Below are 27,093 nucleotides of genomic sequence, written 5' to 3' on the forward strand. Positions count from 1 at the left end.
GGGCTGGCAACTCTAAGATTACACTATCCCTTGTGACGCTGAGCTGTTTTCTTTGTGGGTAGAAGCTGCATTGGCTGCTCCGTGGAGCAGCTGGTAGGGAGGGAGTATGCAGTGGTAACATGGGAGGTACTGTTGTCCACTGCAGATACAGCAGTTGATTGGGGAACTGTTACCCTCCTAAAAATTGATGGATTTACGGCCATCAGCTTTCATAGAGGTCACAGGCTAGTCAGAGGGGGCAATGTGAAGTTTATCAACACTGGCTTTACACTAATGAAAAGGTCTGGGACAGAGATTAGCCCTGACCTTTGTAGGTCCTCAAAATCATGGAGGTGGGAGTGGAGAAGCAGCCCGGTCAAGCACTGACAAAGTCATTGCATCAGAATAAAGTGGTTCCAGCAGATTTATTTCAGCCCCATGTCATCAGCATCTGCCAAAGGAGGAAGACAATTCATCCCAGGTGGGAAATCCCCACAGATAGCAAGTGTAGTATCTGTTCTTATCAGGCCCAGAGTGTGTCTTCTCATTTGACTGGTCCCTCCATATGTCTGTCAGAAAAGCCTACTCTCTTATTGGTTAGCTAAGAAACCTAAATGTTTGCTTTTACTTTTGCGGGAAAACCTTTGACCCATCTCTCTGTCTCTGTCCCATGATAGGCAGAGATTCAGGGCCCACCCCTCTTTCTAAATCTCTTGTTTGATTGGAGCAAAGTGTTGCTCGTAATGCTGTTCTCCTCTTCCATTGGTTGCAGGGCAGTTACCACGTAGCGCGGACTCTGAGCTTGTGAGGATATAAGGAGTCGACCTGGCAACACCGCTTCTACTTTCCAGTCTGCAGGAGGAAGCGTTGGCTTGGGGGCGTGGCTTACGAATAATTATGAGCACGGCCGTAGTTGTTATGGTTATGCTTAATTATTCATAAAGCTGCCTGGTGATTGGCTGGAGGGGTCTGCTTAATTATTAACAAGCCTATTGGCGGGCTTTCGAGGGAGTACTACGCATAGGCCAGGCTGAAGGAGGGAGGGCGGAGCTATGCTGATGAGGCGGGTGCAGGAGGCCGGGGCAGCAGGGAAGATGGCGGCGGAGCGGAGCCGCTCGCCCATTGAGGGCTTCCCGGTACCGGCCTGTATATTCGCGCCGGAGCCCAGCTCCCCTGGCGGGGCGGCCCAGGCGACCGCCTCCTCCCGGCCCCACCGCGCCGCCTTCGGCTCCGACTGCAGCGAGGACGGGGAGGTGCTCAACGGGGAGCCCGAGCTCGACCTCACCAGCAAGGTAGGCCCGGGCGGGGGAGACGTGTGGCTGCTGGGGCGCGAGAGCCGGTTCTCCCGGCGGCGCGGGTTGGGGCGTGTCCCTGGCGGGGGCAGCGCCACACCTGTGGGGGCGTCGCGCTGAGAAAACGGCCGGTCTCGTCGAGCGCGGGGAGCTGGGCCGGTGCCCGCCCCCTGTCCGAGGCGGTGGGGCTGGGGAGCCGCGGGGGGCCGGGGTCAGATGCTGCCGGGGGCGGCAGGTCGCCGGCAGGGCGGGAAACGTCGCGCGGCAGGTGTCTCTGGAGCTCGCTGCTCCTAATGCCCGGAGAGCGCCTGGCCCGGCTCCTGGATGTGGCCCGGCGGGGGTTGTGAGCTGGCAGCTTCTTTATTTTTTAATGTACCGCACATTGCTGCCCTTCCCCCTAAATTGGCGCCTTCTGGGATCTTTCACTGGGCAACCCCAGAGGCTGATCTCCCTCTCCCCCCCCCCCCCCCACTTCGTAGTGTTTAAAAGCCGCTCAAGGCTCATAACCGGTGAGTGTCTCTCTCCAATACCTCTGTGCGGTGTGGGGAGGAGACCTGCGCTGTAACTGACCAGCGTGTCCAAACTGACTGAAAGGGGCTTTGAAAGAGCCTCCTTCCCACGTAGAGCACGTTGGGCTGGACTATTATCTCGCGCTGTTTTGGGAATTGTTGCCCCCCTCCTCCCCCCCCCAGGTAATGCATTTAAACTTGTCTGATCTTCACTCTAGTTGGTGATGGTGAGTCCGACATCGGAACAGTATGACAGCCTGCTCCAGCAGATGTGGGAGAGAATGGATGAGGGCTGTGGGGAGACTATCTATGTAATTGGACAAGGATCAGGTGAGTACAGCTTTCTTGTAAAGGTAAAGTCTTGCTTCAAAAGGAAGTGTTGGTTCATCTAATTTGATGCTTCAGAGGAAAGTAGAATTCCCTTCACCCCATTCCCCAATATAATACCACATGCAGGACATGCCCTGCTGGTGACTATGCTTGGAAACATAATTTGGTTACCCTGTTACTATTATATCTGGCATAACTATAAGTATTATTGATAAAATGTGTTTGGAAATAAGAGCGGTTAAGGTATCTGAATACAGCACTGGGTGATAGGAGCTCTGGAGTTATAATCTCAGTCTTGAGACTTCCTTCATGTTCCAAGGTGTCTGCTTTACCTCTGTCATTGCTTTTTTCCCAATTGTAAATTGGGAAAACTTCACAGGAGTGTATTAGAAGCACTTTATATTTAACTATCAACTTTAACCAAAATAGCTGCTTCTTACTCCCCTGTAGGCTGTCTATAGTACATAAAGCAGTTCCTTTTTGTTTCTAAATGTAATGCCTTTAATGTCATATATTCTAGGTGTGGCAGCAGCCACCTGCCTTTGCATATTTGTGGTTTGCTGTTTTCGCACCTGATCCTTTAACATGGCTTTCATATATCTGCCCCTTGTTCGTTCGTTTTCTTTTGCAAATCACATTTTTGAATGTCGTTGTGCTAAAGAAAAATACTGAATTTGACACCCCTAGAGCATGAAATTCTTCCTTTCATAGAAAGTACAATTAGCTCATGGATGTCACTAAGGTCAGGAGCATGGTGGGTTTCAAAATCGTTGGACATGTACATGGATATTAAGACTATCCAGAGTAATAAGTGGTTTTTTTAATGTTTACTATGTTTTGGAAGGGATATAAATCTCCTATTCTAGTGCCTAAGCCAACCCTCAAGCTATGGAACAGTTAACCTGCCCCCTTGCAAGGTTACCCCATAACTGCTTACTGCAGATTTTCTTACACCTCCTCTGAAGCATCTGGAAGTGGCCACTGTCTGTCAGGACAATAGATTAGGTAGACCGCTAGTCTGATTCATTACAATTGCTATGCCTGCAGTACAGGGACATTGACAGTGTTCAGTCAAGCTTCCCATGTATATCAGTCCTATCTATTTTCTGTATCCCTGTTGCAGGGAATAATGACAGCTAGGTAGGGAAGTTTGGTTAGTCAATTCAGTCCTTGTGCTTTCTGCTGAGATTGCCCATAAGGAGGATAATTTGTGACTGTTTAGAGATAGGCACTCGCTTGCTAAGACCTGGGTTACGACTTCCGAAGAGGGAAATATTCATTTTTGTATACAAACCTGGGGTTGTATTGGAACCAGTAACCTAGAGGAGAAAGACTTCATATCACAGCCACAATCCCCCAAACCCACGTAGACTCCTTTGAATTTCTTTAGTTTTAATAATGTAAAGAAAAACTAGACTTGAGATCTAGTCAGTCTTACAAAACATGTTAATAGTGCTTTTCAAAAGCTACCCTCTCCACTGCATCCCCTTAGTAACTTTTTTTAAAACACTTTCTCTCCCCTGTTGTAGTGTGAAAGACAAATAGAGGAAATACAATATCTGGCTGTAGATGGGGAAACTGACTAAATACCCAGAGTGCTGTTAAATGCACAAAGTAAGCAGAATGAGAAATATTTGAATTTTTATGCTAATCCTTCAGTGATTTTAGGTGTTGCTTGTAACTTGAGTAGGTAAAGCACTTTCAGATAGTAGGATTTATTTATTGTTTTGCTTTTTTGCTGTTAGTGACGCTTTAATTCCTTTGAGTCTTAAAATTAAGCCTAAAGTTTCCTTCAGGAATAGGCCATTCTTCCTGTGTTTCTGTAGGCTGACTGGTGTCTTTCCCATGTGTATAATCAGTGCTATAGGCAGCTCATGTGAAGAGAGAATAAAATTACCATTTACTCCAGGCTGTTGGGAAGTGTTGCTAATCTTATTTCCTTCCCCCTCACAACTTCTCATTAGATGGGACTGAATATGGTCTGAGTGAGGCAGATATGGAAGCATCCTATGCCACCGTGAAGAGCATGGCAGAGCAGCTTGAGGCAGATGTGATACTTCTGCGGGAGCACCAGGAGGCAGGGGGCAAGGTGCGCGACTACCTTGTTCGGAAACGTGTGGGTGACAACGACTTCCTGGAGGTCAGGTGAGGAGACGGGTGGAGGCAGGATTAGGCAGCAACACAGCCACATCTCTTTGATCTGAGCAAGTGGTGGTTTGAATTTGGGTGTTGTATGAACCCAGAAAAGACAGCTGTCTGAACACTCCTTGCTAATTACATCTTTTTCCTCCTTCTTATACAAGCTGTCTGTAATGATCTTTAGTTTGCACTCCTGTTCTTGGCTCAAAAGTTTCAGTGTCTGAGTGACAGCCTCTGTTTTGAGCTCTCCCTGGCCTGGGAGCACTTCAGGGATTCTCTGCTGATCCATCAAGGAGTTATTTGGGGACTCGGTCATTCTGTAATTGCAGGGGATTTTGGGGACCTTGCAAGGAGTGGACTCTTTAAAATAAGTCAGATATTGAAATATGGAACCTTTTGCTTATCAGTCACCACTTCAATTCCAGCCTAATACTTAAGTGATCTCTTGATGGGTGTCTGATACCTTGTATAAAAATGACTTGGGAGTCTCAGTCTAGTTCCAGGTGGATTGGGTTTTCACATCACTCATGCTGCCACAATGGCCACCCTCATCAGCATCAATAGAGATATTAATATTAATACATGAATGAGCCTTGGACAGTGAATTTCCCCCAAAGTGTCCCTCTAAGTTGGATTATATTGCTTATATTGTGTGCAAACTCAAAAACTCTAAAAACAGATTTCAGGTTCTGGTGACAGCACTCATTGCTAGCTTGTATTAACATGAAAAACTTTTCTAAGGGACGACCAAGCTGACATTAACTCTTCTCCCGGTGTTTGATTACTTTATTCTTTCCCCGGTAGGGTAGCAGTGGTTGGCAATGTGGATGCAGGAAAGAGCACGTTGCTGGGTGTCCTGACGCATGGTGAGCTGGACAATGGTCGGGGCTTTGCCCGGCAAAAGCTCTTCCGCCACAAGCATGAGATAGAGTCAGGTCGTACCAGCAGTGTGGGCAATGACATCTTGGGCTTTGACAGTGAGGGCAATGTGGTGAACAAGCCTGACAGCCATGGTGGCAGCCTGGAGTGGACCAAAATCTGTGAGAAATCTACCAAGGTCATCACTTTCATTGACTTGGCTGGGCATGAGAAGTACCTGAAGACCACAGTCTTCGGCATGACTGGTCACCTACCAGATTTCTGCATGCTTATGGTAAGTGGCAATAAAGCAGTGCAATATGCCACTGTTCAAACCTGTAAAATACCAATACAGAGAAGTGGATGACTTTATTTGGGGCAGAAACTCTGTTTTGTGTTTTTTGTTACAGCACCTAGCACAGTGAATACCTAGTCTATGATGGGGTGGGGTGTCCTAGGTACTGTGCTAATATAAATAATAGCTTCAGTAGGCAGAATATAATTCCCAATATGATGGCATGGCCAGGACTCCATGGCTGTCCCTGCTCTTGAGAAGTGCCAGGGGATCTTCAATACCCATAAGTGGTCAGGAGATATGTTTTCTTTGTCATCAGAAAGATTTCTGAACTTGGGAATACAATACTGTACTCACTAGTTATGAGTTGAATTATTTTCCTCACTGCTCTCTCTCCTACTGATGTGTTTAAAATTCTTGGGGTGGGGTGGGATGTTGAGGGGACGGGACCTGGAATTGCATCCTTCCTCCCCACACACAACAGTTCTACAATCTGATCATAGTCTACTGCAGAGGTTTTCAAACTTCATTGCACTGTTACCCCCTTCTGACAACAAAAATTACTACATGACCCCAGGAGCAGGGACTGAAGCCTGAGCCTGTCAAGGCCCTGCCATCCTGGGCTGGGGGCCAAAGCCTGAGCTCCACCACCCCAGGCAGGTGGGGGGAAAAGCTGAAGCTCAAGGGCTTCAGGCCCAGGCAGGGGAGCTGTAACCTGAGCCCCGCTGCTGAGGGCCGAAGCCCTTGGGCTTCGGCCTCAGGCCCCAGCAAGTATAAGCCAGCCCTGGAGACCCCATTAAAACTAGGTCCTGAACCGCTGGTCTACTGCATACTCTGGCCAAACTATCCTGTGTGATCCAACTACCTGCAGTTGTATGACTTTTTGATGCAGGTTGGCAGCAATGCTGGGATTGTTGGGATGACCAAGGAGCACCTGGGCCTAGCGCTGGCACTCAATGTTCCAGTCTTTGTCGTGGTGACAAAAATCGACATGTGTCCTGCCAACATCCTGCAAGGTAAATGTGGATCTTTGCCAGCAACTGCTCCTCTGTCCTCAGAACACTCGGTATCCACAGGCTTGCTAGTGTCCCCTCAACTGGGATGGTGAATCAGGGCTAATGGAAGTCGCCTCATACTTAATATGGCTTAGGCTGTAGCCCAAATACATTCTAGAAATAGTCCTCTTTTTTTTTCCCAAGACACTCCCCTCACTTGTTACAGCTCTCACTTCTATTGTTTGGATTGCTTAGTTGTGCAGCAATAAAGTGTGTGCTGTGGGGTTTTGCCTAATTAGGCTGTCGATGTCAGGGTTAACTAAACCTTTGGCCCTTATCCTGGTCTTCCTCGATGGCACCCACTTAAGTGATGGCCAGGATCCCGAATGCTTTTCTTGGGCAGACACTTGTCTCACCCCCACCCTGAATTGGGGATTTATGCTTGCTTTCACTTTGTGCCTTACTGTGATTTCCCCAGCAGATCTGACTGGGGTCCAGCACCTGTGGTTAACTCTTTCTCCAGGGACTACAATAGTGTAAACCAGTTACCAAGCAGACTTCATAAAGCAAAATAAGTTTATTCTCAGGGTAAAAGCATTACAGAGGAAACCATATTAACACCAGTTAATACAAACTTTTTTAAAAGCTTGGTAGAGGTCACCCATCACACTTATGGGGTCCTAGTAAGCCAAAGTCCTTCCAGCCCTTCCATAAGGGTTAGGGGATCCCTTGGCCAGAGGGTCCTGTCCACTTGCTGAATCAAAAGAAGGCCCCATGTCCATTTAAACTTGGGGCTTTTGGCATAAAAAAATTTTCTTTGATCCTTGGAAAACCCAGTTGGAACCAGTATATATAAGCCTCCCCAGGGAGGCGTTGTATGATTCATCTTAATCACCCACCCAGTTTTTAGTTCCTGGAAGAGCTGTGGTAACCCTTGCTCTTGGAGTTCTATGCAACCCCTTGTGCACAGTGATACATAAATCATTCATAAACTTAATATAATGGTCCCCAAAGAGAGATTGTAACTGCAGGCAGTCTCAGACTTTCTGGGGAGAGGCAGCCAAGTGCTTTAGCTGGAGTTGGGGGGTTATCTTTCTCTCCTGGTATCTAAATTTGAAGGGGGGGGGAAGCCTGCAGTTGGGATGTAGGGGATGGATATTAATTTAAAAGGTCTTGCTCTGCTTCCTACCTGAAAGTCAAGGCACTTCCCTTTGTTCTGATGCACACCACTGGATGTGGGCCAGCTCTTTTCCTGAATTTATACTCCTACTTTGATTTCATTCCTAGCCCATAAGGATTTGGCTCTAGTTACTTGGAACAGTGACATGTTTTTGGTCAGAAGTTTTGAGAACCAGGAAGACTAGCAATCTGCCTGTTGTATAAATTCTGTCGGAAGATGCTTTCAGTAAACGGGATGCTGAGCAGTACCTTTTAGAAATCATAGGAAATGGAGGTGTAAAAGACGTTTGGCAAACTAATGGAACCCCAGTCATAAAGCGAGTAACTGGGGAGGGAGGAGCATATTTGGTTTAGGGTAAAAGAGCAGACCTTTTGAGGAGAATTTTTTTGATCTGAGCCCACTACAGTGCCAAGAGAAGGATGTAGATGTTTAATTTGAATGGAAGATGTGGCCCCTTTATCTTGAGCTCTGTATGAGGAACAGATGACATGGTCAGATGTCAGCATCTCCTTAGCCAAAACACTAGTCTCCTACAGTTGCCTTTTCTTAATAACCATAACCTGGCTGTAATCTGATCAGCTGACAATTGTGCAATATAAACTAATTGCCACTTAAGTCCTTAACATCCCCCTTGTTTTCCCCCACGCATAGCATTGTACAGTTACATTGTAGGAGATCACCTTTCATTAATGCATTGGGTCTTGGCCACTGCTGGAAGCAAGAAACTGGACTAAAAGAACTGGCTCCATCATGGCAGGAGAAGGAGGGCAGGAATCGGATCTGAAAGCCAAATCCTCTGCCCTGGAACACTGACTCCTGCGTGTCCCCTATCTGGACTTCATTTTGCTCTTGGCTCTTATGCTAATCTCTGCTCCCCTCTTTCTGCTGTGGAACTGTGGTAATAATACTCAGAAGTAAGACTGTCCTGTCCTATCATGGCAAAATCAAGTAATAATTCAAACACTTTCTAGTCCTGACCACTAATTAGCATTCAGCTCATCATGGAAAACTAAGGAAGGTCAAATCCTTTATGATAAGAGAATATCGGGTTTGGAAGGGACCTGAGGAGGTAGCCTAGTCCAATCCCCTGCTCAAAGCAGGACCAACCCCCAACTAAATCATCCCAGCCAGGGCTTTGTCAAGTCTGACCTTAAAAACCTTCTAAGGAAGGAGATTCCACCTCCTTCCTAGGTAATGCATTCCAGTGCTTCACCACCTTCCTAGTGAAAATCTTTCCTAATATCCAACCTAAACTGTCCCCACTGCAACTTGAGACCATTACTCCTTGTTCTGTCATCTGCTACCACTGAGAACAGTTTAGATCCTTCCTCTTTGGAACCCCCTTTCAGGTAGTTGTAAGCAGCTATCAAATCCCCCCCTTGTTCTTCTCTTCTGCAGACTAAATAATCCCAGTCCCCTCAGCCCTCCTCTAAGTCATGTGCTCCAGCCCCCTGATCATTTTTGTTGCCCTCTGCTGGACTCTTTCCAATTTTTCCATGTCCTTCTTGTAGCGTGGGGCCTAAAACTGGATACAGTACTCCAGATGAGGCCTCACCAATGCTGAATAGAGGGGAATGATCACATCCCTCAATCTGCTGGCAATGCCCCTACTTATACAGCCCAAAACACCATTAGCCTTCCTGGCAACAAGGGCACACTGACTCATATCCAGCTTCTCGTCCACTGTAACCCCTAGGTCCTTTTCTGCAGAATTGCTGCCTAGCCACTTGGTCCCTAGTCTGTAGCAGTGCATGGGATTCTTCCGTCCTAAGTGCAGGACTCTGCACTTGTTCTTGTTGAACCTCATCAGATTTCTTTTGGCCTAATCCTCTAATTTGTCTAGGTCCCTCTGTATCCTATCCCTACCTTCCAGCTTATCCTCCCAGTTTAGTGTCATGTGCAAACTTGCTGAGGGTGCAATCCAGGCCATCCTCCAGATCATTAATGAAGACATTGCACAAAACCAGCCTCAGGACCATGCCTTGGGGCACTCCGCTTGATACCAGCTGCCAACTAGACATGGAGCCATTGATCACTATCCAATGATCTATCCAGCTTTTTATCTACCTTATAGTCCATTCATCCAGCCCATACTTCTTTAACTTGCAGGCAAGGATACTGTGGGAGACCGTATCAAAAGCTTTGCTAAAGTCAAGGAATAACATGTCCGCTGCTTTCCCCTTATCCATAGAGCCAGTTATCTCATCATAAAAAGCAATTAGGTTAGACAGGCATGACTTGCCCTTGGTGAATCCATTCTGACTGTTCTGATCACTTTCCTATCCTCTGAATGCTTCAAAATTGATTCCGTGAGAACCTGCTCCATGATTTTTCCAGGAACTGAGGTGAGGCTGACTGGCCTTTAGTTCCCTAGATCCTCCTCCTTCCGTTTTTTAAAGATGGGCACTACATTAGCCTTTCTCCAGTCATCCGGGACCTCCCCCCAATCGTCGTGAGTTTTCAAAGATAATGACCAATGGCTCTGCAATCACATTATGATTGTTAAAACTGGAGTGCATAAAGATCATTGACTTGTTTGAAAAAATAAATTCATATTTAAATTTTCTTTTAAAAATAAACCTGTTTAAAATGAAATCTGAATTTAATACAGATATGTGAAGGCCTAAACTTACTTCTTAAATCATTTTAAATAAAACAATATGCTGAATCTGTGAGCCTCTATCAAAAACTTTAAGTTGAAGGCTGGAGATCAGGAGAAAAAACTAACTTTTGAGATAGCATGATCTCGTGGCATCTTTATAAAACTCCCTACTAAGAGCTTGATCCTATGGGGCATGGGGGGGCTGTGCAAGACACTGGCAAAATAGGGTTACCAACTTCCTAATTGCACAAAACCGAACACCCTTGCCCTGCCCCCTTCCCTGACGCTCTGCTTCCCACTCACTTTCACCGGGCTGGAGCACGGGATGTGAGAGGGGGTGCGGGCTCTGGGGCGGGGCATGAGGGGTTTGGGGTGCAGGAGGGGGCTCTGAGCTGGCCCTGAGGGGTTCAGAGTGCAGGAGGGGGCTTAGGGTTGGGGTGCAGGTTCTGGGAAGGGAATTGGGATGTGGGAGGAGGTTGGGGTGCAGGCTTTGGCAGGGTGGCGCTTACTTCCAGCACTCCAAGTCGGCAGGCTCCCTGGCTCCATGCAGCTCCTGGAAGCAGTGGCATGTCCCTGCAGCTCCTAGGCAGGGGGCCAGGGGCTTCTGCGAACTGCCCATGCCTGCAGGCACTGACTCCGCAGTTCCCATTGGCCGGGACTGTGGCCAAGTCGGCACTGTGGCCAAGTTGGCACTCTGGCAGTGCGTGGAGCCTCCCTGGCTGCCCCTGCACCTAAGAGCCGGGTATGTTGGCCACTTCTGGGAGCCATGCAGAGCCAAGGCATGCAGATAGACCTTCCTTAGCCCTGCTGTGCTGCAGACCGGACTTTTGACAGCCTGGTCAGCTGTGCTGACTGGAGCTGCCAAAGTCCCTTTTTGACTTGGTGTTCCAGTCGAAAACCTGACACCTAGCAACCCTATGGCAGTCATCCCACCCATTGGACCTGGCCTCTGACTTCAGGAGACAGTAACATGTATCTCATCAGCAGGGATTCTAGTTTTCTGTGATTTAAAAAATAAATAAATAAAATCCATGTTTTTCCACAATTAAAATGCGATGCTGAACTTCAGTTTCCTTAGTCGTAATGTAGGTATCAGTTGAACACAATGTATTATTGATATATTTACAATTTTTAAGCAAGTTTGAAGCCTACCTGTACCAATCATTATAATAAAATTAATAGAATGGTCCTGTCATAGTGCATTGTTTCTTTAGTGTTGTGGATGGCCCTGCTGTTTCAGCCTCTTGTTTTTAGCTTCTTTTTATTCAGTTTGGCGCTTTCCATGTGTTCTGCCATTGTCTGCCTTCGAACGCAATCTGCACCCTTGCTGCATACAGTACAGAACAGCACATTGCTATCAATGTGAAATTTGTCCTTTCCAAACTCAGTGACGGGGTCATTAGGGGTGATTTTTAAAGTTTACAGCATCTTTTCATAACTTTAATTACTTGTGGAGGCTGAAATGAGATGCATTGAAACACAAACCTCTATATGCTGTTGAGTAACCTCTATGCACCAAAAGCAGTTTACTGGAGTATGTAAATTTAAAGCGCATTCAAAAATCAACCACAAGTGAGGGAGGTTGCAAGCAGTAAAATGTAGTTAATGTTTTTAGTTTTTCACAAAATGTAAAAACTAAAGATTCTCTGTAAAAAATACAAATTCTGCATTTTTTTCCATGGCAAACTGATTTCTAGGATCCCTGGGGTACAACCTGGAACTAGAGTACCACTGTGTCCCCTTAACTCTCCAACCTGGGCTATCTCTCCCAACACTTTGCTAGTGACAAGCAGCAAACCCCTCTAGGCACTGTTATCACTCAGTATAACAGCATGTGGAGCCCTACACCCAGCTGGATTGCATGAATTCTACCTGAGCCACTCACAAATCAGACAGAGAAAGGCATCCGCAAATATCCCAACCCCCCAGGGTTGTACCCAGAACTGCACCGTCTTGTCCTAGTCAGAAGCCTGACCCATGTAAGTTTATTATCCAGTCTACCACTCCTTTGATGTGGAGAGGAGACACACTAGCCTTTGTAAACTGAGCTGTGGTTTCCCAAGCACTTCAACCAAAACACACTGTTTTAGGTAAAATATAAAACAGATTTATTAACTTTAGAAAGGTAGATTTTTAGTGATTATAAGTGGTAGGCACAAAAAGTTAGTACATAGTCTAAATCTTAGTCTTTATTAGACTAGGCAGTATTTGGATAAACCATTTTCTCACCCCACTAGATGTTATAGTTCTTAATACATAGGCTTCCCTTTAAGCCTGGGACCAGTCTCCTCAGTTCAAGACTTTGTTTTCCCACCATTCTTGTTGCTTCTGGCGTAGGTGCGGGAAGAAAAAAGTCAAAGAATGATGCCACTATCCCCTATTTTAGATCAGTAACAACCATACAGCAAAATCTCATAACTTCATATACATGATATACATATTTTGACAGACCAACAGGTTTCAGCAGACTATGATCTTTCATATGGTATCTTACGTGGCATGCTTTGTATGAAATATATCATCATTGTGTGATGGGTGAATATGGGAGCTCTAGGGTGCTGCTTTGAGGTACAGAGTGCCACACCTTGCTCATCGGGATCTTCTGCTGAGCCTACCTATGTGGCCTCATACTTTGGGCCCTACCAAATTCATGGACCATTTTGGTCAATTTTGCCATCATAGGATTTTAAAAATCATAAATTTCATGGTTTCAGATATTTAAATCTGAAATTTCATAGTGTTGTAACTGTAGGGGTCCTGACCCAACTCTGAAGGCAGGAGTGCAGAAGTAAGGGTGGCTTGCTATGGTATTGCCACCTTTACTTCTGTGCAGCTGCTGACAGGCCGCTGCCTTCGGAGCTGGGTGCCTGGCCAACAATGCAGTTCTCCGTCCACCCTGCTCTGAAGGCAATGCCAAAATAAGGGTGGCAATACTGCAACCCTTGTAAAATAACCTTGCAACTCCCCTTCCCCATGATCCTCTTTTGGGTCAGGACCCCCAGTTTGAGAAATGCTGGTCTCCCTCATGAAATTTCTATAGTATAGTGTAAAAGTACGTACACACAAGACCAGATTTCACAGTCCGTGACGCATTTTTCATGACCATGAATTTGGTAGGGCCCTACTCATACTCCTGTTTTATAACTTTTCTCTCTACCTGAGCTCTAATTGGCTTAGGTCTCAAATTGTGAATATTTGACAACACTCACCATGCAAACTTACTTTCCAGCTCATGGGAAAACACTGATATGCCCAGTATTTGCCCACCCTTGCTTCTGGGTGACATTTAAAGTAAATGGCCTCGCTCTGTCTCCTTGCATGTGTTCATAGACTGATACAAACAGAAATCCATTGACTTCTCAACTGCCTCCCTCCCTCTCTCTCTCTCTAAACAAGTAAAATAGTGCAGTGCAAAAGGCATGTGGGTTACATGAACAGAAGTGTTGGACTGTTGTTAGTTCTTTCGTTTTTTTGGGGTAGGAGAGGGCGGGTGAGTTATGTAACACAGCAGAAGGAACAGTGTACGCAACCAGAAAGGAGCAACAATGGTGTCAAAGTAGGATACTGTGAAGAAGAGACAATGTTCTTCAGAGTGCAACTTCTAGTGTTGACTTCAACACCTGGGAACTGGAAAATAATCAGCCATGGCTGAATGTCATAAAACCGTATTTGGGAATATTTTCAAGAAACTCCTGTACCCCTGGGTACAAAAGGAATGTGCCAAATACAGTAATGCAAAAAGAGATGCAAGGCCTGGCTGTAAGAATGAAACAGCATTATGAAAAATGCTCCTCAGAAGGTAATGGCTTTGAAGATGATGATGTGAACACATCTGAACAATCTGGATCAACTGGTTAGTAAACATAAGTTTGCATCTTTCTTATGCATTGCCTGCCATACCTTAAATAACTTAAATTGTCATAAATTTGTGTTTTGGGTGGATTACTTATGAATTTCAAAATATGTTCAAAATATAATCGGTATGTTAGTTTGTGGGAGTATTTATCAATTACACTTTTACTGTCACTGCTGGACTTCTGAAATTCTTTATTCCTTAGTATAATCAAACATCCTAAGTGATGACTTTCTGTTTAAAGTTTGATTGGGCATTTATGAATTTTAGCACTTAACCTTTTTTTAAAATTTGTTTGGTATGTTGTTAAAGATAAGGGTTTAAATAGATTTAGATAATCCTTTGATTTTCTCTATAAAACTGGGTTTAAAATAAACTCATTTGGACAGTGGTACAAATACTAGTAGGCAGAATTGTTCATTTACAATTTTTTTTTTTTTAAAGCAGTGCACTTAGCAGTAATCCGTGAGCGAGTGACCCCCTCCCCTTTTTTTAACCATTTTGTTTCAGGATCCAGTTTAGGTATAAGGGGTTATGAATATCCACCTGCAATGTCTACAACTTCAGAGTCACCTGCTGATACCACCAGGAGTGCTGCAACTAAACATGTCAGACAGTAAATTAACTGCGTTAAGAAATGCATGGATGAGTTCATAAGTAGGACCAGCAAATTCCAGCAAGATAAAACGACTCCATAGATTAAAGATTGCTTGGTTCATTTATGCAACAAATTCTTCATTTCAGCTTGTTCAAAGCAAATACTTCACTGGACGTAGTTCAGTCATTATGACCAGGCTGCACTGCATCCGGCCGAGCAGACATTGTTGAAAGGTTGTTGAATACAGTATAAGAAAAGGAAATCTGAAGAGTGTGCAAAAAAACATTGACCGGGAAACTTGGTAATGTGTGTCTTGATGGGTGGAGCACTGTATGCAATGATCCAGTAATTTGTTCTTGTGTGACACACAACAACCCCATCTTATGTTATTTTACAGAAATTGACACATCAGGAAATGCCTTTTCAGCAGAATACTTAAAGTAGAAGTAAAAGCTGTAACAAACAGAACAAAAATTAAACAATTGAGCACATAGCTTTGGTGCAGACAATGCTGCAAATGTAGCAAAGCTGAGAAGTCTAGAAGAAGATAATAAAGGGAACCTCAAACTTATAACATATGGGTGTGCAGTGCTCCTTGATTGCGTCTTTTAGCAAAGACTTAAGTACAACTTTTGGAATAAAGGAAAACATTTTTGACATTGCGGAATACTTCATAACAACCACTGTGCTTCAGCTTCACTGAACAAAGCATGAGGATCCAAACTAATTCTCCCCCAAAATGTGTGATGGAATTCAGTGGTTGACTATTTTGAGCTATTAATTAAAAACTGGCCTCTTCTGATGACAATTTTGAGAAGAAAATCATAACACAATAGATGGAACTCTCACAGCCAGTGTAGTTAACATTTGGACTAAAGAGAACTGTAGAAGATATGCTGAATATGGAAATAGGTTTCAGTATAGCCTTGAGCAAACTGCAGAAAGATTGCCGCTGTATTGCTGATGCTGTTGAAATTTGGAAAGAACCTCAAGAGACATTGAAGAAAGAAATACCCAGCAACAAAGTTAAATTTTCAGCAGTAAAGAAGTGGATGGATCAAGCACCTACTCCACCTCTTTCTTGCCAGTATTTTCAATTCAGAGTTCTAGGACAGATGCCCAACTGCTGAAGAAGATGCTGCTATGACTTGGGCATCCAGTAATCACCCCTCAATCATGCCAACCATAATAAATTTCAGGGCTGGAAGTGAACCATTCAAGCAGTACATGTTGGCTGATCTTTAAGAGTCCCACCTCTGAATTGGTAGAAGTCACTAGCTCAGCACCAGGAACCAGAGTGTATTGAAGTGCTAAACCAGCTTTTGACACTAGTAGCTTCTTCTGCAATCAGGAAATAATATTTTCTTCATTTTGACTAATTCATTCAAAGTTGAGAAGTCAATTGGAAGTTGAAAGAGTATGAAAACTTGTCTTCCTCTTCCAGTCTATGAATAAAAATGAGGAGGGAGGGGATGAGATCTAGCTTTAAAAGTTTGAAGGACAGAGTAAGTAATTTAGGAGACTGTCTTATTTTCAAAAGACTTTAAGTGAGTAGAAACTTAAGCTCCAGTCACTTTCACTTGTGCATATTTGAAAAATTTCACAGGCTGACTTGAAATCAGTTTAGTTCACAGGCTACAGTTGAGCTCTCTGTTCCTTTAATAAATCATTTGGTTGTAAATAGGAAACATCTTTTAAGTTCATGTATCCAAAACATTTACCTTTTTTTGTTTTAATGCAAATAAATTTTATATGCCGTTTTGTGTTTTAATTAATTCCAGTTGCCATCCTGATGCAGCTTGACACAAATCATGAGCTAAAGTTAATTTTGTAGTAAATAAGCAATATATTACTGACCTTTTTTCTAACATACTGAAAATGTACAATTAAGAATATGAAAATACTGAGCTATATAATTGCTTGAATAAGTGTATATAGTTATAGTGTATCTTCCTGCATCACAAAAACATGTACCCAATCTAGTATAAAGGGTCTATTTAGTTGTAAATCAACATGTTTTAATGTAAATCAGATTGGTTGATTATAAAACAATGAGAAGTCATCTTTCGTTAGAAAATAACTGCTTGAAATCTAATTTAAATTGACGTTTTCCATTTAGTGATTTAAATCGCTAATTTAAATTGTCTCAAATTAAATTAATCCACTCCCATTTAAAACAGACCTCTAATAAGCAACCTTAAAACTTAAACTCAACTCTAATAGATGTATATAGAGGCAAATTCATACTTTTTTGGAACAGTTCTAGCTTGGCAGCAGGCTAGCTGATATGGAAGATGTGACCCGAAAGTCAATTTTTTGGAAATGTGCCTGGTCTCCCTTAGGAAATCTGACCAAGGCAATTTTTAAAGAGGGGGAATACTGCCCTAACTATGTTCATTTCACCCTTTAAGAAACTCTGAAGCTGTTACAGCGACTTCTGAAGTCCCCAGGGTGCAGGAAGATCCCGGTGCTGGTTCAGAGCAAAGATGATGTCATTGTAACAGCCTCCAACTTCAGCTCAGAGAGGTAATGGGAGTGGAGAGAGTGATCTGTATTAGTCCTGTTTGGGGGTGGAGCATGTCTGCATGAGGCGATAGCAGAATCCCCACAGCTTAGATGTACTAATGTTTCATCTACTGCATAATACATCAGTTCCATAAAGGGAAAACTCAGACTGATCATCCATGTTTTCCTCTCCCAGATGGAAGTGAGGAGCTTCTTATGAGCTATCCACATAAGATGGAAGCACAGTGCCCAGACCTCAGTGGAGGAATCTAAAGCCCCTTTTCTGAATCTCACAAGGAAGTTTAGATGCAGTGTTGCAGAATTTCAATTATGAGGTGTTCTGCAACTAACTGCCTGCCAAACTTTCCCCTGCCAGTGCTGAGTATTTATCTCAGTCCAAGATGTTGATGTCTCCTTGAACTTTAATCAAAGTGAGGGGACTAATTTCCCGCTGTCTGTTGTCTGTCCCCCTTATAGGATGTGCCCAATATTCCAGATTTCCAATGTCACTGGTGAGAATCTGGAGTTGCTTAAGATGTTTCTCAATCTCCTGTCTCCCCGAACAAGTTACAGGGAGGAAGAGCCAGCAGAATTTCAGATAGACGACACTTACTCTGTACCGGTAAGGGGACTGGTGCTGGGAAGGGCTCTCTGCCACATTTGAGACTGGACTGGAGGTGGGCCTGCTGGAAGGGGGAATTCCATTACTGCTCTAACAGCGTGGTTGAGTGACTCCAGTTACCGGTGGTTCTCTCTCTTGTGCAGGGTGTGGGAACAGTTGTGTCTGGAACAACCTTGAGAGGCCTGATCAAGCTAAATGACACTTTGCTTCTGGGTCCAGACCCCTTGGGCAACTTCCTGGCCATTGCTGTCAAGTCCATCCACCGCAAACGCATGCCTGTGAAGGAGGTGCGTGGTGGCCAGACTGCCTCCTTTGCTTTGAAAAAGGTGAGTGTGTGTATGGGGAGGGGGACTGCCCTAGTTCCTGATATCAAGAGCCTTGCTTCTTCAGGATACTTTCTAATCCTGGTTAAAATGAGACTGCTTTCACCAACGCTGAAGGGCAGGGGGAGAGTTCATCTACCAGCACCATAAAGTCCCATACTAATTTAGTGGATCATATTCCACATATCACTCCCTTTTCAAGTGTTGTCACCAGTCTAATAATTCTGTGCCTTTATCTTGAACTGTGTTCTCACCAGATAGTCTAATGTAGTAGGTGTGGCTTGTAGGAGATCGCTCATTAAATACAAGTGTTGCAAGGAATCACTCTTGTCAGAACTAAGCTAATGTCCTAGGCCTGGTCTGTATGTAGTGTTTGCACCAATTTAACTTTCCGTTAGGAGTCTGACTTTAGGTTTTTTTACCAAAAGAGTTATGTTGGTACAAGCCCTAGTACCTAGGGATAATGGTGCCTCATACCAGTATAACTGCATTCATGCTAGTGGTGTTGCACGGGTTTCAAACCCATATCGTAAAAGCTGTACAAAAACTGTGTAAACAAGCCTTTAGCATAGTGCTAGTGGGCATTGTGTTGGTGGATGGAGTGTCTGTCTGAAAGACAGGTAAAAAGGACTCTTAGCTATATTAACCCCAGCGTCCTTGAATTTTGAAAATTGAATTTTGGGCAATCACATTCTTCTATCTACAACTTCTTCAAAAGTTTCAGCTGTAGTCATTCTTTGGAACCCCTGCATAACATTGTTGTATGCTGCTGAATAGTGATCACATTGCATCCCAGAGGTGGCTGGAGTAATCATTGATCTGTAAAATGCCTTGAGATCCCTCTGGATGAAAGGAGCAAAAGAAATGAACTTATTCTTGTAGTAAGCATGATTCTTAACTCTTTGTCTTTTTCCTGTTTCCTCCCTAGATCAAGCGTTCCTCCATCCGGAAAGGCATGGTGATGGTGTCCCCCCGGCTGAATCCACAAGCATCCTGGGAATTTGAAGCAGAGATTCTGGTGCTACATCATCCCACCACCATCAGCCCACGCTATCAGGCCATGGGTAGGTGTAGCAGCTTTCTCTGACCCTTAGATCCCAGTTGCACAGCTCACAGTTGTAGACTTCTGCTTTAGCCTTAGGCTGCTTAATCCACCTGTGATTTCTGCTTTATCCAGGATGTAGGGCATAGTTCCTTGTATTAACTTCCCCAATTCCATTATGGGTGAGAGAGCAGATCTAGAAGAGCAAGGATTGCTGCCGGTAAGAACCAGTGTGCTTGGGAAGAGGAAAGCCTACACAGTGGCTACCAAGAGTCAGCATTGTCTGTAGCCCAGTGGTTCTCTAGCTTCATCATTTGCACAACAAACTGCCTGAGACACTGAGGGGAAAGAAAAAGCCCCAGCTGGCCTGTGCCAATCAACTCTGGCTCGTGGGGCTCAGGCTGAGGAGCTGTTCCCTCGCTGTGTAGACTTCTGGGCTTGGGCTGGCTCTGGGATTCTCTCACCCCACAGGGTCCCAAATCTTGGGCTCCAGCTTGAGCCTGGAAGTCTACACAGTGATGGAACAGCCCTGCAAGTCCGAGTCGACTGGCACAGGCCTGCTGCGGGTTTTTCTTGTCTGTGTAGACATACCCTGTTCTTCTCAATACCACGGTCCCCCACTGCTTGGTTCTTAATGCTTCAGTGCGTGGTCACTAGGAAAGTCAGTGCAGAACAGTTTGAGACCCACTGCTGTATCCAATACTTAGCTTCTTTTCTGAGCAACAAACAAATGCATCTGTAGTGTCAACTTTGCACTGATTAGAATACAATAGGTTTCTTTCATTCTGAACTCAAATGTGCTGTGGATAGATTAGCAGTAATGACCTTGGACTCTAATCTGAGGCTTGTTCCACTAGTGGCATTTACTACTTGAGAGCCTCTGGTACATTATCATTTGCAGTGCATTGTGGCAGTATCCGCCAGACAGCCACTATCCTCAGCATGGACAAGGACTGCCTACGGACAGGGGACAAGGCTACAGTGCACTTCCGTTTCATCAAGACCCCCGAATACTTGCATATAGACCAGCGGCTGGTCTTTCGTGAGGGCCGTACGAAAGCAGTGGGTACTATCACCAAGGTAAAGGCCGAGGAGCCAGACCCTTGCCATTTTGCTTTCCCAGTAAACCTTTACTCCTACAATGAGGAGACAAGTAGGGAAATCAGGGAATGGGAGGATATAATTTCACTATCTTGGTTGCTAATTTCAAGCAAAACTCAGGCTAGTGGCCACCAGCATGTATTGCAGTCTGATGGCCATCTGGCCTGTGTGAAACTGACTGTGTGGGGAGGCTGCGGGTGTCTTTGTCTTCCAGACAGGTGTCCCCCTGACATGAAGGACTGGCTGTGCTATAGAGACTGAACACCCCTCTCAGCCCTACATAGCTTCTTTGGGACAGCTCTGAGGCACGGTTATGGGCCAGTGTGGGCAACTGTGGGCTGATGCTAGCTATATAGTTCACTTTATGGCTAGTGGAAGTAATTCTCTAAGCACTCCTCACTTTCAAGAAACCCTGAAGTTTTGAACCTTGCCTGGCTGGCCCTGCCATTTTAATGCTGCATATTCTTCCATCTGTACCCGGCAGTTACTCCAGACCACCAACAACTCTCCAATGAACTCCAAGCCCCAGCAGATCAAGATGCAGTCAACAAAAAAAGGACCCCTTACGAAACGAGAGGATGGTGTGCCCCAGGGTGGGACAGCAGCTGGGGGGGCCCTGGTGGGGGATGATGCCACCTCATCAGGAGCAACACCATCAGTACCTTCTAGTGCCCTGCAACCACAGGTTAGCAAAAGACATTGAAGTATCTTCTGGCTAGTCACATCCTCCTTCCCGCCAGCTGTTTGTCTCAGCCCCATAAAAAGTCAGCATTGCTCCCCCTTCTTGGGACTGTTCCCTTGGCAATAACAAATTATATGGGTACAGCCAGCAGTGCCCCAGCAAGGAACTAGACCCCCTGATAACTGAGAAAATCCTGACAGCTCATTGATGTCAGCTTGTCCTCTCAATGGAACATTTGTATTCAGACAGTGCCGAGGAGCCCTTGTTGTGGGCCAGAGCACCATTGTGCTAGGTGCTGTGCCAACACATAGCACCTGCCACAATGAACTCACAGTCCAAGTACGGGCACTAGGCCAGCTGTCTCACTTCCCTTGGGTCAAATCACACTTAGACCACAGAGCCTGGCTTGGAAAGACACAGCATTCTTTCCTTCAGTTCATGTCTCTGTATGCCTTTCTGTCTCCTCTTTGCTGCGGTGTCATTGGATAAAGGCTGCACTCCCAGCCTGTTACGCTTGCTCTGTATTTTTGCCCTGTCCCTTGGGTGTGTTTGTGGCTGTGCTCTTGCTCATCTCTGCTTCTCTCTTCCTGCTGCTTTCCTTCAGACTGCACTGGATGAAGAGCCCCACAACCGAGAGGGCAATAAGGTATTTTTGCACCCTGACAGCTGATTTGAGATAAGTGGGCTTGCTGGCCTGAGTCTGGGAACAGAGTCGTGTTAGCAAAACAATCCTGGAGGCTTTCTGCTTCCATCACCCACAATATGGAAACCCAGGTCCTGGATTTCTGAGATCCTGAGCACCTTCAGCTTCCATTGACTTCATAGGAGTTAAGTGTTCAGAGCTTCTGTAAATTGGGTCCCCAAAAGACTAGAACTAAAGTTTACTAGCTTCTGCTTGTCTCCTTACTACCTGCGAGAGTAGGAAACTGGTCCCGTGAGAGGTGCTCCCCCAATGCCCTAGCCGTGAGAGTGCAGGTAGAGCGCTTGCCTCAGTTCTGTGTTTGTCACTTTTGATTTCTTGGGGTCATCACAAACTAACATTCCCCTTCTTGTTTTCCAGTCGAAGGTTGGAGGAGGGGGCCGGCGACGTGGGGGCCAGCGCCATAAAGTGAAGTCTCAGGGGGCTTGTGTGACTCCCGCCAGTGGCTGCTGAATATCCCTTTTCCCCCACCCCCTGAGGAATTCTCCCCCTCCCTCCATTTCTTAGCCAAGAGATCCAGAGCAGCTTAAACCAAACCCCATCCAGCTGATCTGCTGCAGAAGAACCTTCCCTCCCAAGGAATGACAGAGGGGTTGTAACTTATAATAAGCTAACGAAGGTGACAAGACACGTGGAACTGATCGACTGACACCTTCCTTTTCCTCCTACCCCAACACACTTTTGTACAACCTGGGCTCTTAGTCTTTATTATATTATGTGTGCATGAAGATGAGGAAAATCCAGATATATTGGAGAAGAGCCCTTTGGCTGCTTCCCTTTCCCCCATCTGGTCCTGTCTGTTTAACCTTCTACACTGTCCCCAGTCCATTGGCATTAGAAGACCTGAAATTCCAGGGTTAAAATGTGCTGAATGGTGGGTGGTTGTGGGAGGCAGCAATTCCACACTCTCTGGTAAGGTGCCAAATGAGTTCTGGACTCTCCCTGTCTTAAACTGTTTTTTAAATGGGTTAATTTTAATATGGCAGTGACTGCAATTTGGAGGGGGATGCAGAAAACTGAACAGATGGACCTTAAAGAGGAAGGTGGATTCAAGAGAGATCCTTGACCTTAAGTAGGTATGTTTAAATTTTTTTTCTTAACACTTCTTCCTCTCCTCCCCAAATATAAGGCCAATAGCGGTTACAACTTTAATCAGAGGTAGGATTAAGTATAGAGGTTACTTGCCCATCTCATCCTCCTTCCTCTTCTAACCTCTGTTCAATGCATGCTGGAACAACTCTTACCTACCCCTCAAGGTCCTGGCAGCAGTGACATAGGGAGAATGTTTCCAGACTGCTCTGTGGTGCAGGAACACTGTGTGGCCTGCGACCAGCATAAGTCTCCCCTGTGACTAGACAATGATCACAAGCAGACTAGTCCTTTTGGGCCTGGAGACTGAAAACAAATGCCACCCTCATTTGACTTTGCCTGCTCCAAGTGCTCCTTTCTCTCCTGGAACTTGCAGGCCAAGCTTTGCCATGGCAGTGGTAAGACTGGTCAGTCCCACTCTTTGCAGAAGGGGGAAGTGATTAGTTGGTACCAACCTGAGGGAAGCACTTTCAGCCTGGGGAACCCATGGAGATTTTATTTTATTTTATTTTTAAATGAAGTTCTAGTTTCTTGGACAAGCCCTCCAGGACACTCCTTCTGAAGTGACTTATTTTATCAGTATCATGTCCTTTTACCTCAGGCTTTGTAGCTGGTCACCTCCCAACTTGTTCTTCGCTCCTCTCCCATCCCTGCCTCTTCAAAAGAAGAGCTTCCTCGAGGATAATGCTTATCCTCCACTGACTAATGGGAAGCTTAATATCTTGAGGCAGAGCTATCACTTTCTACTCAGAATGAAGCGAGTCACTGTTCGTTGTTTCAGGGAGCCTCCACCTTGGGAAGCTGTTAACTAGAAAGACTTAAAGCCTAAAGCCATCTTTGAGGGCAAACCAAATGGAAGTGAGGAGGTAGACCATGGTCCTTCCTGAGCCAGTTGCCTAACTGCCAGAGCTCTCTGGGGAGAAACCATAAGTAGCTACACTATTAATGGCACCCCAATTGTGAAGGAGTGTGAACTGTTGCTAGCAAAATATGAGGGCCGACTTCATTCATGCCCAGGCCCTGTAGTAGCATTAAAACTGCTCTTCAGGGAGGCAGAGAACTCTGGGCGTTCTTCATTCCTGAGCCCATTTTCCTCTTTCTTCATTCCTTGTGCCCCAACTGAAAGAGGGAAGCCTAGGGCCTGAAGAGGATTTACATCAATTCATGCTAAGGAGGTGGTGTGATCTCCTTTTTGTTGTGACCCGCATACAAAGATCACTGAGACTGGTGTGATGTATAAAATAAAAAGTTTGTTCTAAGTTAAGTAGTGTCTTGTTGCTTTAAGTGCTCTTAAAGGTTAATCATGGGAACGGCCATCACTTACCCCTGAATCCCTGTGCCTTCACAAAGTACTGCCCCTTACTCTAATCTAGATGTGAGAGCAGCCTCTGTATATGTAGGGGGATAGGTTCCAGAGGAGTACTGGTGAAGTTAGGCTGCTTTCCCATACAAGGGGAAATGTAGGGATGATATAAAGGGGACAGGGTTGAGAACCATGGCACACCGTGAGCTGTAGGTGAAAGACATGCTTTCAGTTTGAAGGGGTGGAGATGCTGGAACAGCTCAATCTGAGCCCCACTTCTCTTCTACAGGTTGACTAAACCAGGAGCTCTCAACCTTTCCAGACTACTCTACCAGGAGTCTGATTTGTCTGGTATATCCCCAAATTTCACCTCATTTAAAAACTACAAAATCAGACATAAAAATACAAAAACATCACAGCCACACTATTACTGACAAATTGCTGACTCTCTCATTTTTACCATGTAATTATAAATCAATTGGAATATAAATACTGTACTTACATTTCAGTGTGATACTGGAGTCCGTTTTTCACTTGTGAGCCTTCTCATTCTGGGAAGCAGTGAAGTGACAGTAACGGTTAAGTTTCTCTTTACACTGAGTCTATTCCTACTCTCAGGGCTGGCGTTAGGGAGTGGCAACCAGAGTAATTGCCTGGGGCCCCAAGCCACAGGGAGTCCCTGCAAAGCTAAGTTGTTCGGGCTTGGGCTTTCTGCCCTGTGCCCCAGTGCATCTAATGCCAGCCCTGGCAACCCCATTAAAACAAACTCGTGACCTACTTTGTGGTCATGACCCAGTTTGAGAACTGCTGATATAGTATGTAGAGCAGTATAAACAAGTCTTTGTACTGACTTTGTTAGTGCTTTTTATGTAGCTTCTTGTAAAACCAGACAAATATCTAGATGAGTTGACATGCCCCCTGGAAGACCTCTGCGTACCCCTGGTTGAGAACCACTGGACTAAACCCTAATTCTCTGGCCCTTTTGCAATGGAGGATAGAACCTAATCAAATCTTTAGTGCCTATTCAAACTGCAAAATTTGCCTTTCTCTACACCTAGCTTCTTGTATGAACACTTGGATCTGCTGTGTGGGGCAGCTGAACTGTGTCCTTTTATCTGCTGCCCAAGCAGTTCAGAGCTGTTTAGGGTTTTACTTTTTCCTGCTATGAAGGCACTGTCTCTCTATTGCTGAAGTTAAGTGTGGACTGGGACCTGCTGTAGCGTAATATGGTATCTCTACATCTGGCCTCAATTTTTCCTTGCCAAAGAGCCATGCAGCTGTGATCACATGCAGCATCCTTGTCTTCATCCCTCACGCTAGCTGGGAAATAAACGAGTACCCAAGCCCCAGTATGCCAGAGTCCAAACTCATCCATTTAATATCTTCAGTTGCTCCCCAGCCAGCCAGAAAAGTGGGAATGCCTCAGAATCCTGCTTCCAATGCAAATAGCATCAACTACAAAGAGAGAGCAGGGGTAGGGGCAGCTTTGCAGAGCAAGGAATCCACACACTAGGGGGAGCTGAGCAGCCTTCCTAAGCATAGGCTCCATTTACTATATAAAATGCTTATAGCCTGTGTTGCCAAACTTCATTTGAGGCAGCTGTTCAGTTACACAGCAGTTGTTCCAGACCTGTGAGTGGATCCTCCTGCAAATTGCCTCTACACCGACAGGCTACTTCCAGCTCAGCTAGGTTATTTGAGCAGTAGTATACATATCTTCTGAGGCCCTGTGGTGTGAAGCAGAGCTAGGCTGTTCTTTGGAGCAGGGGAAAACAAGATAACTCAAGGGGGTTAGCCAGGGGAAAACTACTTGAATCAGTTTTCTAAAATGCTTAGGGAGGGGATTTTGCAAGCTGGGTATTAGAGAAAGTAGGGAGTATGCATAAGGCAGGAGATAAAATAGTGCCAAAGTCAGATGGTGGCTGGATATGAGGAATTGGACTGGACTAATGCATTTGTAAGAACAATTCTGCAGTGCTCTGAGGATGGAAGGGGTTTGGGTAAGACATGGGCTAGATTCACAAGGGAGACAGCCACTTCAGGAGACAAAGTCCAACATTTAGGCAATGCTAAGATTTTTAAAACCACCTAACCCTCTAGGTACCTAAAGGCCCCCTGCCACTTACATTTTTGTCACCACCAACCAGTTGAGAGCCTAAACTAGGTGAGCTCTACAGGGAATTTAGGTAGGGAAACAATCTGGTAGAGATGCGCAAAGGCTGCCTAAGAGTGTGTGCACTGGATCTGCCCTCCCCACCACCAATAAAAAAAACCAGGAATGAAGGTGTTGCACTCTCCCTCCCTCCCTTCCCTTTACACTCAGCTGGTATGTGAAGCAGGGACTGGAACCTAGAACACTCCAGGGGAACAAGTTAACTGCTAAGCTAGAATCACACTCTGGCCCAGTGACTATTTAGACTTTGTAAGAGTTCTAAAGGACCACAAGGGTCATTTGATTTAACCCCTGGCCACAATGCAGGATTTGTTGCTTTTAACCATCCAGATGACCGATGGCAATCCAGCCTCCTTTTGAAAGCTTCCACAACCTCCCTAAGCAGTCTGTTCCATTGTCCTACTGTTCTTACAGTTAGGAAGTGTTACCTGAGATTTAATCTAAATCTGCTATGCTGTAGTTTGAACCGATTGCCTCTTGTCCCACTGTGTGTGGCAAGAGAACTACTTTTCTCTGTCTTTTTTATGGCAGCTTTTCAAGTATTTGAAGACCACTATCATGTCTCCCCTTCATCACCTCTTTTCCAAACTAACCATACCCAGTTCCTCCAGCCTTTGCTCAGAGGGCTTGCATTCCATCCCTTTGATCATATTTGCAGCTCACCTCGGGGTCCTTTCTAATTTCTCCATATCCTTTCTATACATTGGTGACCAAAATTGGACACAATACTCCAGCCAAGGCCTAACCAGACCAAATAGAACAGTACTGGCACCTGTGACTTGATTGCCATGCCACTATTAATGCAACCTAAAATTGCATTTACTTTTTTGCAGCAGCATCACAGTGCTTGATCACGTTGAGGCTGTGATCCACCACAACTCCCAGTGCTGCCGCTGCCAAGCCAGTTATCCCCCATCTGTATT

The 27,093-nt window shown here is 45.2% G+C and overlaps 1 protein-coding gene and 1 long non-coding RNA gene across 6 annotated transcripts; one reads left to right on the top strand and one right to left on the bottom strand.

Annotated features, from left to right (window-relative positions):
* The first annotated feature begins 822 nt into the window (after positions 1-822).
* Positions 823-23,958, top strand: GTPBP1 (GTP binding protein 1). Of its 5 annotated transcripts, none has more exons than XM_073326410.2 (13): positions 823-1,271; positions 1,999-2,110; positions 4,075-4,255; positions 5,054-5,402; positions 6,295-6,418; positions 17,042-17,156; positions 17,613-17,757; positions 17,901-18,083; positions 19,009-19,144; positions 20,024-20,202; positions 20,708-20,908; positions 21,510-21,551; positions 21,966-23,958. In XM_073326410.2, the coding sequence occupies exons 1-13, from the start codon at positions 1,032-1,034 to the stop codon at positions 22,056-22,058; spliced, it is 2,100 nt and encodes a 699-aa protein (XP_073182511.1). In that variant the 5' UTR covers positions 823-1,031; the 3' UTR covers positions 22,059-23,958. The 5 variants fall into 5 exon arrangements, 3 of the variants coding, with proteins under 3 accessions (XP_073182511.1, XP_073182520.1, XP_073182529.1); XM_073326428.2 differs by lacking the exon at positions 823-1,271 and adding an exon at positions 1,544-1,780; XM_073326419.2 differs by lacking the exon at positions 21,510-21,551 and having other exon boundaries at positions 824-1,271.
* Positions 6,960-26,312, bottom strand: LOC140904205 (uncharacterized). Its single transcript, XR_012156456.1, has 2 exons — positions 24,500-26,312; positions 6,960-19,318 (listed from the first exon to the last, which is right to left on the bottom strand). It is a non-coding gene; the product is annotated as an uncharacterized LOC140904205 (long non-coding RNA).
* Positions 26,313-27,093: the final 781 nt, after the last annotated feature.

Source organism: Lepidochelys kempii, chromosome 1 (assembly GCF_965140285.1).
Source record: "Lepidochelys kempii isolate rLepKem1 chromosome 1, rLepKem1.hap1, whole genome shotgun sequence".
In the NCBI taxonomy this organism is placed as follows: Eukaryota; Metazoa; Chordata; order Testudines; family Cheloniidae; genus Lepidochelys; species Lepidochelys kempii.

Bases quoted from the DNA above. Each gene is read 5' to 3' on its own strand.
- GTPBP1 (XM_073326410.2), top strand. From the start codon at position 1,032: ATGCTGATGAGGCGGGTGCAGGAGGCCGGGGCAGCAGGGAAGATGGCG. The intron at 6,419-17,041 runs GTAAATGTGGAT...TCACCCTTTAAG, and splicing joins TCCTGCCAACATCCTGCAAG to AAACTCTGAAGCTGTTACAG. The intron at 17,758-17,900 runs GTAAGGGGACTG...TCTCTTGTGCAG, and splicing joins ACGACACTTACTCTGTACCG to GGTGTGGGAACAGTTGTGTC.